The sequence below is a fragment of the Falco rusticolus genome, chromosome 2, assembly GCF_015220075.1.
Source record: "Falco rusticolus isolate bFalRus1 chromosome 2, bFalRus1.pri, whole genome shotgun sequence".
NCBI classification, from domain to species: domain Eukaryota; kingdom Metazoa; phylum Chordata; class Aves; order Falconiformes; family Falconidae; genus Falco; species Falco rusticolus.
Window position 1 is genome coordinate 84,129,659 of NC_051188.1, and position 13,718 is coordinate 84,143,376.

Below are 13,718 nucleotides of genomic sequence, written 5' to 3' on the forward strand. Positions count from 1 at the left end.
TCCCAGCATCTACTACCTGGTAAAGTAAAACTCTTTAATAAAACCTAACAAAAAACAGCAAAAGAAATCCCCAAATCCCTGAACTTCGGATCTATACAGTAGCAAATGAAGTTCTAATACCAGACCTGTTTTCAGCCATACAAGTTCTTTAGTTTGGAAACAGAAACACCAAGATATAACTGAAGGAAAGGTCAAGAGCAGTTATAGAATTTAATCTACTTAATTACATCTTTTCAGGGACCTAAAGCTTTAGTAGATTTTCTTAACTCCAGAAGTGATTTCTGAGTATTCCTGAGAGGAAGAACTATGTTCTGTCTTGTGGGTTGCCTTGACAAGAGAAGAAATTCAGAGCAAAATTAGGTTATAATTACTTGAGAATGAGGATACTTGAAAGAAATTGGCTTTGGGCTAGCCAGATTTGTTATATCGATAAAGACTCATCTATAAAGTCACTGTTTGGTGTCATGTTTACAGCTAAGTAGGGATAAAACCCTAGGTTTTATATTTTTAACAATGCAAGTGAGCAGAAAAGCAATGATTCCACTGTGTTTTCACTGAGTAAAAGTTGACAGGACATCAGAGTTTACACAATTTCAAGGCTTAGTGCTAAACAAGACTAGCAGGAATGTTTGTCTGGTAAAGTTAGTTGCAAAAAGAAACAGAAAGATGCTCTTTCAGCAGAGAATTGCCAGGTTCTTTCCATGTGTTAAGAAAAGTGTTTCAATTAACGTATTTGACAGTTTTTAGGGAAATGCCTGTTGAAGGTGTGATGCAAATAATACTATGTTCTAAATTATCTAAATGTATGCAATATCATTTAAAAATACATACAGGGTGTTCCCTCCCAAACATAATAGCTGTTTTACAGAAAGATAATCTTTGGGCTGTGTTGTTTATTTAGATTGTCCAGAAAAAAATACTTGATTTTCCAAAACTGAGGAAAATTTAAAGAGGAATGAATCTAAACGTTCAAATGCATAAAAAGTACAAAAAGAAATTAAGAATTCTTCATACCACTACCCCCCACCCCCCAGGTTTTAATAGCTCAAAATACTTGGAAGTCAAAACTAAATAGAAAGCAACTTGATCTGAAAACTTTGCTTTTGAGATATATCAGGAATTTGAGTATTTTTAAGCAATTTGTGTGAACAGAATCTATGAATTTATATATAAGAGCATAAGAGAAAAAGCAAGTAGATTATAATTTCTACGTTACTGTAATTATGAAGTACAGAAAAATGATTCAGGAATGTTAAGAGTACTAATGAAAAATCTGTGATCAGAGACAACAAAGCAGGCTGTAAGTTTATACGGAAAAATATCTTGGTAACAGTATAGATGTATTAATTGCTGGAAGGCATAACATTGTAATGGCAAGTAACAAAGCAGTTCCACAAAACCTGTGGTTGTGCATTGGAGAAAAAGTACAAGTACTCTAGGGGACTGGAGATACACTTCTGAGCTGATCAGTTTGTTAAGAGGCAGAATATGATGCTTAGAAAGTCTGTCCTGGGGGTAAAAAGTGGTTAAGGACTTTTCATACCAAAAGCAAGCCTTTTAACTTCATTTTTTATCTCCCTTCATGGTGAGAATGAGGCATTTCTTCCTGTGGTTTCATTTCTGTATTTTAATCCTATCTTCTAACATTTCCTTTTCTGCAGTTTAGTTTTCTTAGAAGCCTTTGGAAAGGGATTTTAGAAATAAATTTTTGGAAAACCAGTGTACTATGTCAACCACATCTCCCTTATTCACACAGCTGCTGGCTTTGTCAAAGAGTTCAAATAGTTTTGTGTTGTGGCTTCTCACCCTTCTTGTTATTCTTAATTTTATTTGGAATATATAAACAAACTGACATACTCACATCTGTAATTTCTCATTTTATCCCAGACACCTGTCTAAAAATTGGCAGCACATTATCTGCTTTTTCATTTCTATGTACCTTCAGTTCACTTAAGCAATGGGTCACACGCTGGTTCCTTTTGAGTTTTTGGGCAAAGACTGTCTTGCTCAGGTGATTTGCTATTTTCCTTTTTATCAGTTTGTTTCAGAACCTTTCCTGCTGAAACCTTAATTTGGGAAAGTTCCTCTGACCATTCACCTCAAAACAAGCTCTAGGGTGGGTGTAGGAAGCCCCTGAACACCACTATAGCAAATGCTACTGCAAAGAATTAATTTAGATTTCCTGCTGCAGTCTTATCTTACTTGGGCATTCCATTTCCAGACTGAGCATCTATCAGCCCTTCTGAATTTGGCAGGCTACCAGCTTCAGATGTGTTTGAAAAGATTTTACTACTGCTTCTTTAAGTCTTTAGCAAGTTGTCATTCAAAAGCTTTGTGGGTTTTTTTTGTATGGGTGTTCTTGAAGGTTTGGTAACAGGGAGGCAGCCTTGTTAATTTTCTGTTTAAATAATAGTTTATGCTCTTTTCTATTTTCCTTAATTGTACAGAACATTAATTTGAGAATGTGTTGCTTTAATAAATCATTTTGTCCTGCTGTTTGATCACATATTCTATGTAAATGGAACTTTACTTTTGACAATTCCCTTTGTTGAGCCTACCTGAGTTTTACAGACTTCTAGTGTACCCTTTCCTATAGTTTGACAGCATCCTTAAAGGATGTGATACCCCAGGCTATGGGTAGCCTTTGATTTTCTCTTAGTCTTTAATTGAGGACTTTTATTTCAGGTTTCAGGTGACGTGTTCTGTTTTGTTGTAAGGGGATCCTCCCTTCCTGTAGAAGTCATCTCTTGTCTGCATAGTATTTATTTCACGTTTTTAAATGGATTAAACTCAGGGTCATGTGTACACCAGAATCCTTTAATGATATTCAGAAGATCTCTTTATCTCAATTATGTTAATTTTTATGTATCTTAAGATACTGAGGCTATTCCAGAGACTGGAAGACTGTAATATTCTGCTTGTATTAAAAAACAGTAAGTTGTATGCCTGTCGAATTAGCCTGAACAAAAGAACGTGTAAGTTAATACAGGATGTATTCAGTGAAGATTTAAAGAAAGTAATGTAATTAAAGCCGGTCAGACTTAGTTTTATTGGAAATAGGGTTTAGAAATAAAGTTATATATGCAGAATGAGAAACTGCAGCAAGGACAGCAGTGGCTTTGAAAAGAGATGGGGTCACAGCAGAAAAGAAAAACACTAGGAACTCCCAAGAGTAATGCTGTGGTAAAACAGAACTGCTAATGTAGCTCTCTAGTGTACCATTCAGGGAAGTGTGAGTAGGAAGATTAAGGTTATTTTCATCTCATACAATAAACTGACAAACAGGAATACTGTAAGCAGTTCTTGTGTATGCATTTTTAAAAGGTGCTGAACAACTGTTTATATTTGCAAAACGACAATTACCACATGAAACATTTCTGTTGTGGAGATCAGGCCTTACAATGAGAGACTTTGGGCTCAATCTCTTTTGGTTATCTGAACAAGACTGAGGAGCTAATTTTACTAACATACATGACTATGTTCTAAATACAGAAAAAAGCTAGATACTTAATGCTAGATCTCTTAAATCTATCAGAGAGAGTCATTACAAGATCTTTTGGTCAGACATTGAAGCATCTAACGGAAGTCAGAGATTAGACTCATATTTAAATGTCTTCCAATGCCAGTAAGTAGCCACCAGAACAAACTGCTAGGAGATACCTTCAAGTCAAGTCTCTAAGTCTACCTGGAAGATATGCTTTAGCAAAACACACATTGCTTGACTGAAGTTGCACAATGATTCTATATAACTAAACAGAATTGAAGTTCTATGATATACCAAAGGTCATATTAGATGAACTAATGTTGATTTAATTTTGCTTGATATAGTATAAAATTATAAAAGTATTGTCAGTCTGATGTGGACTGACTCCAGTTCAAAGATCTGGTTGCCTATGCTTCCCATGGCTACTGGTAGTAAACAATTCCCAGTTTCTGGCCTTAATTGTAACATTCATGCAAATTCCAATTATTTAAGGTTTCAGAATCAGCATAATCAGCAGAATTTACAATCTGTCCTTATAATTTCATGAGCATGCACATGTGTGTGATAAATAGTCTTTGTGGCTTCATAAATGATCTCCAAAATTCAGAGAGTCTCTGATGCATTTCACCTTTTGTATATATAATTAGAACTTCCCATTTCTCCTTTTTGGACTAGGTAATACAAAACACTGAAGGGAATCAAATCTGGAATTCTAGCCAGTTTATTGTGTAATTAAATGTGGGTTTGCAGGAGTTTATTGCATGTTTTTTTCTGGCCAAACTTTTACTAGTCATTGATAACACAGCTTGACATAAGATAGATAATGAAACTGATCTAGTAAGATAATACTTTTTCATGAATGTTTTGATGCATGTATTTATCACCTCTGAGCACTCTCAGTCTCTTTAGTGCCAACTTGTTTGTTATCACAAAAGCTCAGGACATCCTGTCTCAAAACCTGATCAAAAATGCATTGTAGTATAAATCAATGTATGTTCAAACACGTATTTGAGGATGGATTCTGTGTAACTGAAAGTGATGATCTGTTTAATGAATAACTTGTAGTTTTGAATCTATGGTGGATAAGCTCCTAATAAAAAAATAATTTGCAGTATTTTTTATTAGCATTATGTTTGTTGAAGAAAAACAGTTAAGAATAAATTATATGTAAAATTCTGAAACGATGTAATAGTCTAGAAAACTAATATGCCAAACTGCAATTTCCATTGAATTTGTATATATATTGATTTTGTTCCTATTTTGAATCCAGACAAGAAGATAATGCTGTTGGTTGACAGCAATTAAATCAGTTCACGATTTGCTTTGTTTCAATATGAACAATGACTGGCATTTCTGCTAAAAGTCCAAATTTCTCATTGACTTGAATGCTGCTAGGATTGATCACCTCATGAGATGGTTTGTAAGGCATTTTATTCTTTTTAATATAGGAGGAAGTTCTTCAAATTGTACAGTGTGGTTCTCCTTAAAGATTAACAGCATACCTGCAGCACCAGAAAGAAAGATAGATGTGAAATGCAGAGCTCTGGTAAGATTACTGTAAAAGTTTAATTTTGTTCTACTGCATTAGAAGCAAAACGTAATTTTTATTATCGGTGTGGCTGTTATCACAGAGGATTAGTCAATTTTATTAAATGATCACACACAAATAACTTTTTGAATAAACCCCAATATTTATTAAGATGTCATTTAAACTCAGTGATACAAAGTAAAATGAATGCTTGGAAAAAAGTGTCTTTATCCTATTTGAATAATTACAATTTTTTTTTTTTCTGCTGGTGTCTGCTAGTTTTGTATCTCAGATAAGGTTGAATTCTACAAAAACTTCAAGCAGTTTCTGTACAGTTCACAACATAAAAAGTATGTTTGGGTACCCTCCTTTCTTATGGATGCCAAATTATTATTGCCATTTAGATTCATTTTGTCATCGGTATGTATTTAATAATATTTCTATTACTAACTAAGCACATACTTTCAAATTAATTAATTTATGTTCACTATTTTAAATGAATGATTGCATCATATTAAATAAGTTGTACATTTTAAATCACTTAAATATGTAAACATAAAATAACTGTGTAGTATGTTTGCTTAATTGATATTGTTTTTATTCTCCGAAGATTTATAATTGTATTTATATTTGAATTATTCTTTGTAAGGCTATTATTTTCAGAACTAATCTTTTTCTTATCTTCTGTAAATGGATATTTGCTTTATCATCTAGATGTCCTGCTTCTGCATGAATTGTAAGCAACTAGAGAAATACTGACTTTAATAATGGTTGCTAGTAACAGGTACTATGAAGAGAAATTATTGGTGTGGTACTTTGTTGCAGGAACATTTTTGCAAATAAAAATATGTGATACAAGTACTAGGGGACTACCTCTTCCAGTAACAGATGCTGGAAAAGGAGAAGAGTCTCCTCAGTTGATTTTATATGTCAGCATGTGTTTATGTGGGAGAAAAAGTCAAGACCAGTAAGTATGTCTCAAAATATTTTAAATATCATTGTTCATATATCACTTCTGGTATGCTCTTCTTTCCTTGAAGTGTAGTAATCTGATTGTGAACTTCTGTAGGGCTGAGAAACAGATAATGATGTTTTCAAAATCTTGGTGTTGGGTGAGCATGGTGGTAAGGAGGTGTCTGGTGCTAGTAAGAAACAAAAACTAGACTGAAAGAGTTTGTGATCTGAGACCTTGAAAATAACGGTGTAGGTTTTTGACCTACAGGATCATGCATTATCTTGTATCATTTTCTGATCTGAAATACCGTTAAAATGGTAAAAGGAAAAGCTAGATTTAAAGTATATTATTGACTTCTATTGTATAATAAATTCTCAAGGCATTTTAACTCTGCCTATATTTTTTAATCTAATTCAGTGTGAAAACTTGCAAAAGTCACTTATAGTAAAATCCAACATATTTTTACAATGTGTGGGGCACTGAAATTCTTGAACTGAATGTGCAGAATTCCTTTCTAGGAAAATGAAGGAAGTAAAGAAGTAGCTATACCTTTTCTTCAGATCTCTATAGCAAATCTCACAAAAACTTTTTTATTGATGAATTTTGAAGATGGCAAATAATTTTTTACTAGAAATTAATACACATGGTTACTGTTATGGAAATGCTATTACTGCATTCACTGGTTACGTGTCAGGCAATTCATTTTGGACTGGTGATTATCCTAGCTAATGGCACAGAATCACAGAATCACAAAATAGCCAGTGTTGGAAGGGACCTCTGGAGATCATCTAGTCCAACCCTTTGCTAAAGCAGGTTCTCCTAGAACAGGCTGCACAGAGTCATGTCCAGGTGGGTTTTGAATGTCTCCAGAGAAAGAGACTCCACAACCTCTCTGGCCAGCCTATTCCAATGCTCTGTCATCCTCAGGGTAAGAAGTTCTTCCTCATATTCAGAAGGACTTCAGTTTCAGTTTGTGCCCATTGTCCCTTGTCCTGTCACTGGGCATGAATGAAAATAGCCTGGCCCCATCCTCTTGACACTCACCCTTAAGATATTTGTAGACGTTGATAAGATCCCCTCTCAGTCTTCTCTTCTCCAGGCTGAACAGGACCAGCCCTCTCAGCCTTTCCACCAGAGGGAGATGCTCCAGTCCTCTCATCACCTTTGTAGGGCTCCACTGGACCCTCTCCAGCAGTTCCCTGTCTCTCTTGAACTGGGGAGCCCAGCACTGGACACAACACTCCAGATGTGGCCTCACCAGGGCAGAGCAGAGGGGTAGGATCATCTCCCTTGACCTGCTGGCTGTGCTCCTCCTAATGCACCCCAGGATCCCACTGGCCACCTTGGCCACCAGGGCACACTGCTGGCTCATGGGTAACTTGCTGTGTCCACCAGGACTCCCAGGTCCTTTTCCACAGAGCTGCCTTCCATCCAGCAGGTCAGCCCCCAGCCTGTACTGGTGCATGGAGGGGTTGTTCTTCCCCAGGTGCAAGACCTTACGCTTGCTTTTGTTGAACTCCACGAGGTTCCTCTCCGCCCAACTCTCCAGCCTGTCCAGGTCTCGCTGAATGGCAGCGCAGCCTGCTGGTGAATCAGCCACACCTCCCAGTTTCATCACTCCTCCCAGGTATCATCAGCAAACTTGCTGAGGGTACACTCTGTCCCTTCATCCAGGTCACTGACGAGTAAGTTGAAAGAGACTGGACCCCATACTGACCGCTGGGGAACACCACTAGCTACAGGTCTCATTAAAAACCATCAGGGTGACACGAGTAAAAAGGAGCTAATACAGTCCTTGACTGCTAAAGAATGGTGAAATACAAGCAGAAAGCAAATAATAATGGTGGTACTGCTATTAGAATGTTATTCACAGATCTGCTTCTCAGAGGTTAAGAATCGTAATTGAAATACTGGAAGAAAATCTAAGAAATCCACTAAAAGCATGGAGGACTGGAAAAGCAGGCTTTGTCTTATGAATGCTAGTTATCTCTATCAGCTCAGTTTGGCACTGAAAAAATGGAAAAGGATGTGATCATTCACTAAAGAATATTGAAAAGATAGTGATGGTGTCTCAGTTATGCTGACCAACATGCATCAAGGGCTAGCAGCCAAAATTTACGTCTGAGAATTATTTACTTTTGTGCAGAAAGTCCTAGTATTGAGAATAATAAAGCAAAAAGGAAATAAAACCAAACTGGAAAATCTTACCAGTGAAAACAGTAGATAGTCTTGTAAAGCTGAGGACTTGAAATTGCTTGAAAAGATAAATTTTTTAAAAGCATAGACACGTGGTACATATGCTAAACCAGTGAGTCAGATTTAATAAATGCATTGATCTCTTTTTGACCTCAGAGTCTGTCTTCTTCCTTCCTGGCCCTTGGAAAGAAAATGATTAGTAACATTTGATTTAAAATACCAGTAACACTGCTTTTGGACAGTAGTTATAGCTGTATCTCGTAGTCAAATGCAATACAAATTTATCCTCAACATCTCAGAAGTACTTTTTCTGTCTTACGCAGCTGGTAAGATTTCTGAAACATCAGAAATTGGCTACAGCAGAGGTAAGGCTGGCCAGACAGAGTTTTTAAATGAGCAAGGTGTATATTAAAGTCTTTATTTTCCTAATGGTAGACATGTGGACGCAGTGACTACCAGCCTACAGACAGCAGGGAAGTCCTCAGGGAGGTGAGAGCTGGTGGGCACCCCAGGAACAGTGGGCAATATAGGATCATCCTAACGTATGTCACCTGGGCACCATGAGTGATACAGACGTTAACAAGATTTTGATGAATAAATTTGCTTGCAGATTCCAGTTTTGTGTTTGAAGTTTGGAAATGCTTTAGGCTAACTCAGCCTTTTGTACTTTAGAAATGAGTTTCTGTATGAACTGAAACGCCTGTGACAGGATGATAGATCATACCAATGAAAAGGGGTGGCAGGATGTGTCTGTCAGGGTTCAAACTGAGTGACTCTAGATACTCTGACCTTTATGGATGGCCTGAGGTGGTGGCCATCAGCTGATGTTGCAAAAGGATTCCTCTGTGGAAGAGCGCAGAGAATTTTGAAGAGACAAAAATTTTGAAGGTCTACCTGGCAGCACCATACAATTGATTGTAGCTCAGATCTTGGTGACAGGAGAAAGTTGCTCTCTTCTGCTTTCAGTGCACAAAATCAGCTAAAAGGAAATACTGCAGGTCTGTCTGCACTGCCCCCCTGACTTATACAACTTTAACAAGGCAATGCGTTACTGTCCTCTTTTAGTTATCTCAGGATTTTTTGCGCTAGTAGTATTGTGTGTTTTCATCTGTCTGTCTTATAATAAATAATTCTGGCTAGATTTATGATCCTGAATACGAACAACACAGGATTTTCCAGTTACATTTATCTTTGGTTTGTACTGTTAATTCTGTGCCTCAACATCCTTAAGGTGCAAAATTTTAGTCTCAAAAGGTATCTGCAAGTATAAAAAGGTATGTAGAACAAAGGCAATCTGGTTTAACTTGCTTTTTAAAAGAAATATAATAAACTTGCATTTTTACATTGATGAGACCAATCTTGCTACATATCACTTTTGGATATGTTCTTTCTCGCAAACTAAATTTCAAAGTGGAGATTGAATAGTTAAATGGATCAAACCCGATTTTATGCTGCTCAAGTTTTCTTAAAACTCTTTTGGCTTGTCATGGCTGAAGGCATTTAAGGTTGTATTTTGCTGCTAAACCAGATCATGATTCAGCTATTGAATAGAAATAAAAATATTGAATATGTGCCATATTGAAGAAGTCATTAATTTTAAGTTCTAATCTAATTTCACTTAATCACCATATACCAGTAAAAGAAATATCCTTTTTTGAATGGAATCCTTGAAAGGCGTAATTTGGTGGGATGAAAATGTAGTTTTTTGGTAGCCAGAAATTTGCCACCTCTTCAGGGGAAACCTATTTTTCTTTTCCTCCCTCCAATAACAGCCAAAACCCAGGGAAAATATGAATAATTTTACTCTTTCTTGGTCTTTCTCAACTTTATACGTGTATTTTACATATATACAAACACAGGTATATATGTTAATTTATATTAAAATATCAAAAGGCAGTGAGCTGTGCTCAGGTTACATTTTTTAGATCAAGTAGAATGTCTACTAAATGCATTTAGAAATAGAGTAGTAGAATGGTAATTCCAATAAATAAAAGATGATGATTCCTTATAATTCATCTTTTCATTTTGTTATCCATGCTTGCTGGCAGCAGAATCACAGTAAATTAGGATAAGAAGTTAACTTTTAGACTGGTTCATCCAGCTGTAAGTAGTAAGTTTGGCTTTTGTCTTGTCCCAGATGGAGCTCCATTAAAATGTGAACTTCAGTTTAACATCTAACTGGAAGTTTAGATTCAAATCCTATTGTAGTCTTTTCTCTTCAGTATATAGTGTGGTTTTCTGGGAAATGGATGAAAAAACATTTCAGTAAAGATTTCAGAATTTGACCCATAAATTGAAAGAAATGGCTTTTTAACATTAAAAGATAATATTTTTCCTAGGGGTTTTTTTTGTTTGTTTTTTGTTTGTTTTTTTTTTTAACTAGGATCCAATAATTCATCTAATTTGAAACACATTTGTCTCTAAATTGAATTAGGGTTAATTATTTTTGTTGTCCCTGTAGCCACTAGAATGCCCTCCACAGATTGCATGGTATCATATAATGCTTTAAAGGTCAATACAATGTTTGAATAATGAAAATATTTTCATCTCTTTTTCTTCTTATATGTGTGTGTGCACTTTTTCTACCAAGAAAATTATAGTAAAAAAGAAGAAATTGCCTCGTATTTGACCCTTAATAGTAATAGTAGTGTTTTATATTACTACATTCAGACTTTTGGGGACAGCGAACCACTTCAACTTCTCAGCTTTTCTACCAGATCATCAGTACTCAGGCCATCTCCCGTGTTTGATAAATGCACGGTGCCAGTATTTTCCAAATAGCAGAATCAAATATTGATTTTAAGTTTCATCATCATAATTCCACATGCCTGTATTTCCAAGCAAGGGCTGGATCACAGTCTGTTTTTTTCAGTTTTCCATTGATCTTTATGATAGGTTTATTTCTCACTTTTCTCCCAGGGTTTTGGTGGTTTTTTTTGGGGGTGGGGGGTGGGGTGTAGTTTTGGGGTTTTTTATGTTTGATTTTGTTGGTTTTTTTCCCAACCTAGACAGTCTGGTAGATGATTTCAGATTACATTTAAAATCTGTTTAAAATGAATGGGGATATTATGAAGCAGAGTAGTCACAAATAAACCACACTTTTACTTTCTGGTGAGGCGGATACATCACTTTTCATCTGTTAGGCCTCCAAACAGTGTTCAAAGTTCAGACCCTCATATAAATTTGGAATAACACTGAATATTCATAGCCTTGATATTTGTGTCTTAGGTCATAAAAGGGTAAGGGATCTGTTGTCCTTTAAAATTTTGCTGGACTCTCTGATACTCACTGGACTCTGAAATGCTGAAGTCACCAGACTCTCTAGGCACAGACTATAAAGAATTCAACAGAGCAGTTCAGACCAAGGTTTGAACCTACGTTATAAATGCTGGATTTGTCTCCAAGGGTGCTCAGGAACGTCAAGGAAAAAACAAGTTTATGTACATATAGCATGATACTTTCACAGCTTTTAAGGGTTTTCAGTTCAGACATTTTTTGCTGAGCCACCAGGCCTATCCTTAAACTTATATGTACATTTTTTATCCATAACTACCTTTGACTTTGAAGTATTCACTGACCATGGTGTTTGAATCATTACCTTTATATTCAGCTATGTTCTTTATTTTAATTTGATGCCCCTTCTTAAATTACAGAAGTCAATAGACAGTTAAACACTATCCAGTCTCTCCATGCTACTCATGATTTTGTAGACTTTTATATATCTGTCCTGAATTATCTCTCCTCCAAGATGAAGAGTATGATAAGGTAGCCATCTTAATTTATGTTTTCACTTGGACCATCATATTTTACTATTGTACTATTTCTCCAGAAGTATTTGTTTCAAAAAGAAAAAAAAATCAAAAACCTTTAAAAGAGAAACTATTTCTGTAATCAAGAATATGTCTAAATTGTTATATTCTGATTAAATAGATGGATTAAGATTCCTGATATATTTCATCTAGTAAGTGGTCTTTAAAAAATACATGACAACCAGTTAAGTCTATTTTGCTGCCTTCTATTAAATTAAAATAACTTATCTTCCTGCTTTTATATCAAGTACTTGTGATAAATCTTATGTCAACTATGCACAGTACATGTCTTCTGACCATAGTGGTAATTTTTTTATTGTGCCTGAATACCTAATGTTTTGACTATAACCATATATTTCATTTCTAAGAGAAACAAGACAATACACTTATTCAGTGAACACATCAACCAGGTTATAAGGCGTTGCAATGATTCATGTTGTAAATCATATAGCTTGCTGATCTGGATATTTTTCTAATCCAGGCCCTGAACACTCTGAAATCACCATTCCAGAAATGAGAATAACCTTATTGGAATGGAGGGGGATTAGCCAGGTGCAGGTTTATTTTTTAAACTCTGTGTATATTAATAAAAATTAGGTCAATTGGTGAAGCCTGGAAAGGTTGTAAGGATGCATTCCAGCTGTGAAGTATTCCTGCCCACCTTGATTGTTAAAGCTCAGTAAACAGGGGAACCCTTACGAGTGTTTAGATGATAAGCCTTTTTTCTCAGAGGATAGGTATTATCAAGTGTTTTTAATACTGAAATAAGCAGAGTTAGGATTGACTGGGTTATAATGAACACCTCCAACCTTACTTTAAAACTACCTCAGTTGTTGCGGAGCTCCAAACTCTTTTTGCCAGCTGTCATAATGAAAGCAATCAATCTAAATTCTAAGTACCATGTGTCTTTTGTCAGCGTCCTTTGCCTTTCAGTCCAGCCTGAGAACCAGTTCTGGCAGTTGGCACTGCTGGCCTGGTAGAGAACATTTTCCCACAGTCATTTAAAAACTCCATCAATTGTGCCACTTGTATTAATATTTCCATATAACTGTGCTAAAAATAATTCCAGTAAGGAAATTTTGGATTTGCGAAGCCTCATTACTTGTTTTATAATTTTGAAAAATCTCTCTAAGTTCTGTTTTGTTCTGCGTTATGTAAGGGAGATTGATGTAGAGACTTCTCAGTTCTGGCTTCCTCCTCTACCAAAGTAAATTTCAGGTTCCATTTCACCCTGACAAAGATAGTCAACTCCATTAAAAGAGGTCACCTAAAACCTAGTTCAAGGAAAAAGGAAAGAAAGTACCTTCTGTGATCATTGTCTGCCCAGGAATTTCTTCCTTTTTCTTTCATGAAAGCATTAATGTATTTTTTTTTCATTTTGTCTTGTCCAGACCAGCCTGTAGCAGTCTAATGAATCTCAAGGGCAAAGAAAACGAATCTGCAACAGTAGAGATGGTACAGGATGCAGTTCAAATGTATATTTTACTTTAAAAATAATTCTAAACTATATTTCAATAATTGTGTGGTTTTTTCTCTGTTAGTGACTTCTAGACTGAGAAGGAAGGATGGATAGCAGCATGGGATTCCTAATAGTCCTACTGCTGGGTCTACTCCTCTAACTCTTCTCACTTGGCTCCAGATATGATTTTGTCTTCTAAATCCATCACTTTATAAGGTGTAGATCAGAAGCAGCACCCTTACCAACACAGTAATGTTTTTCTTCTCATAGGATATATTAGCTCAGGG

The 13,718-nt window shown here is 35.8% G+C and overlaps 1 protein-coding gene across 1 annotated transcript in view; it reads left to right on the forward strand.

The window, feature by feature from the left end:
- The window catches only part of CFAP47 (cilia and flagella associated protein 47), a 342,925-nt gene that overhangs the window by 218,286 nt on the left and 110,921 nt on the right, over positions 1 to 13,718 (forward strand). The window contains exon 51 of the mRNA XM_037377932.1: positions 4,933 to 5,030. Within this exon, the coding sequence (XP_037233829.1) occupies positions 4,933 to 5,030 (98 nt within the window). The remainder of the gene's footprint in view (positions 1 to 4,932; positions 5,031 to 13,718) is intronic.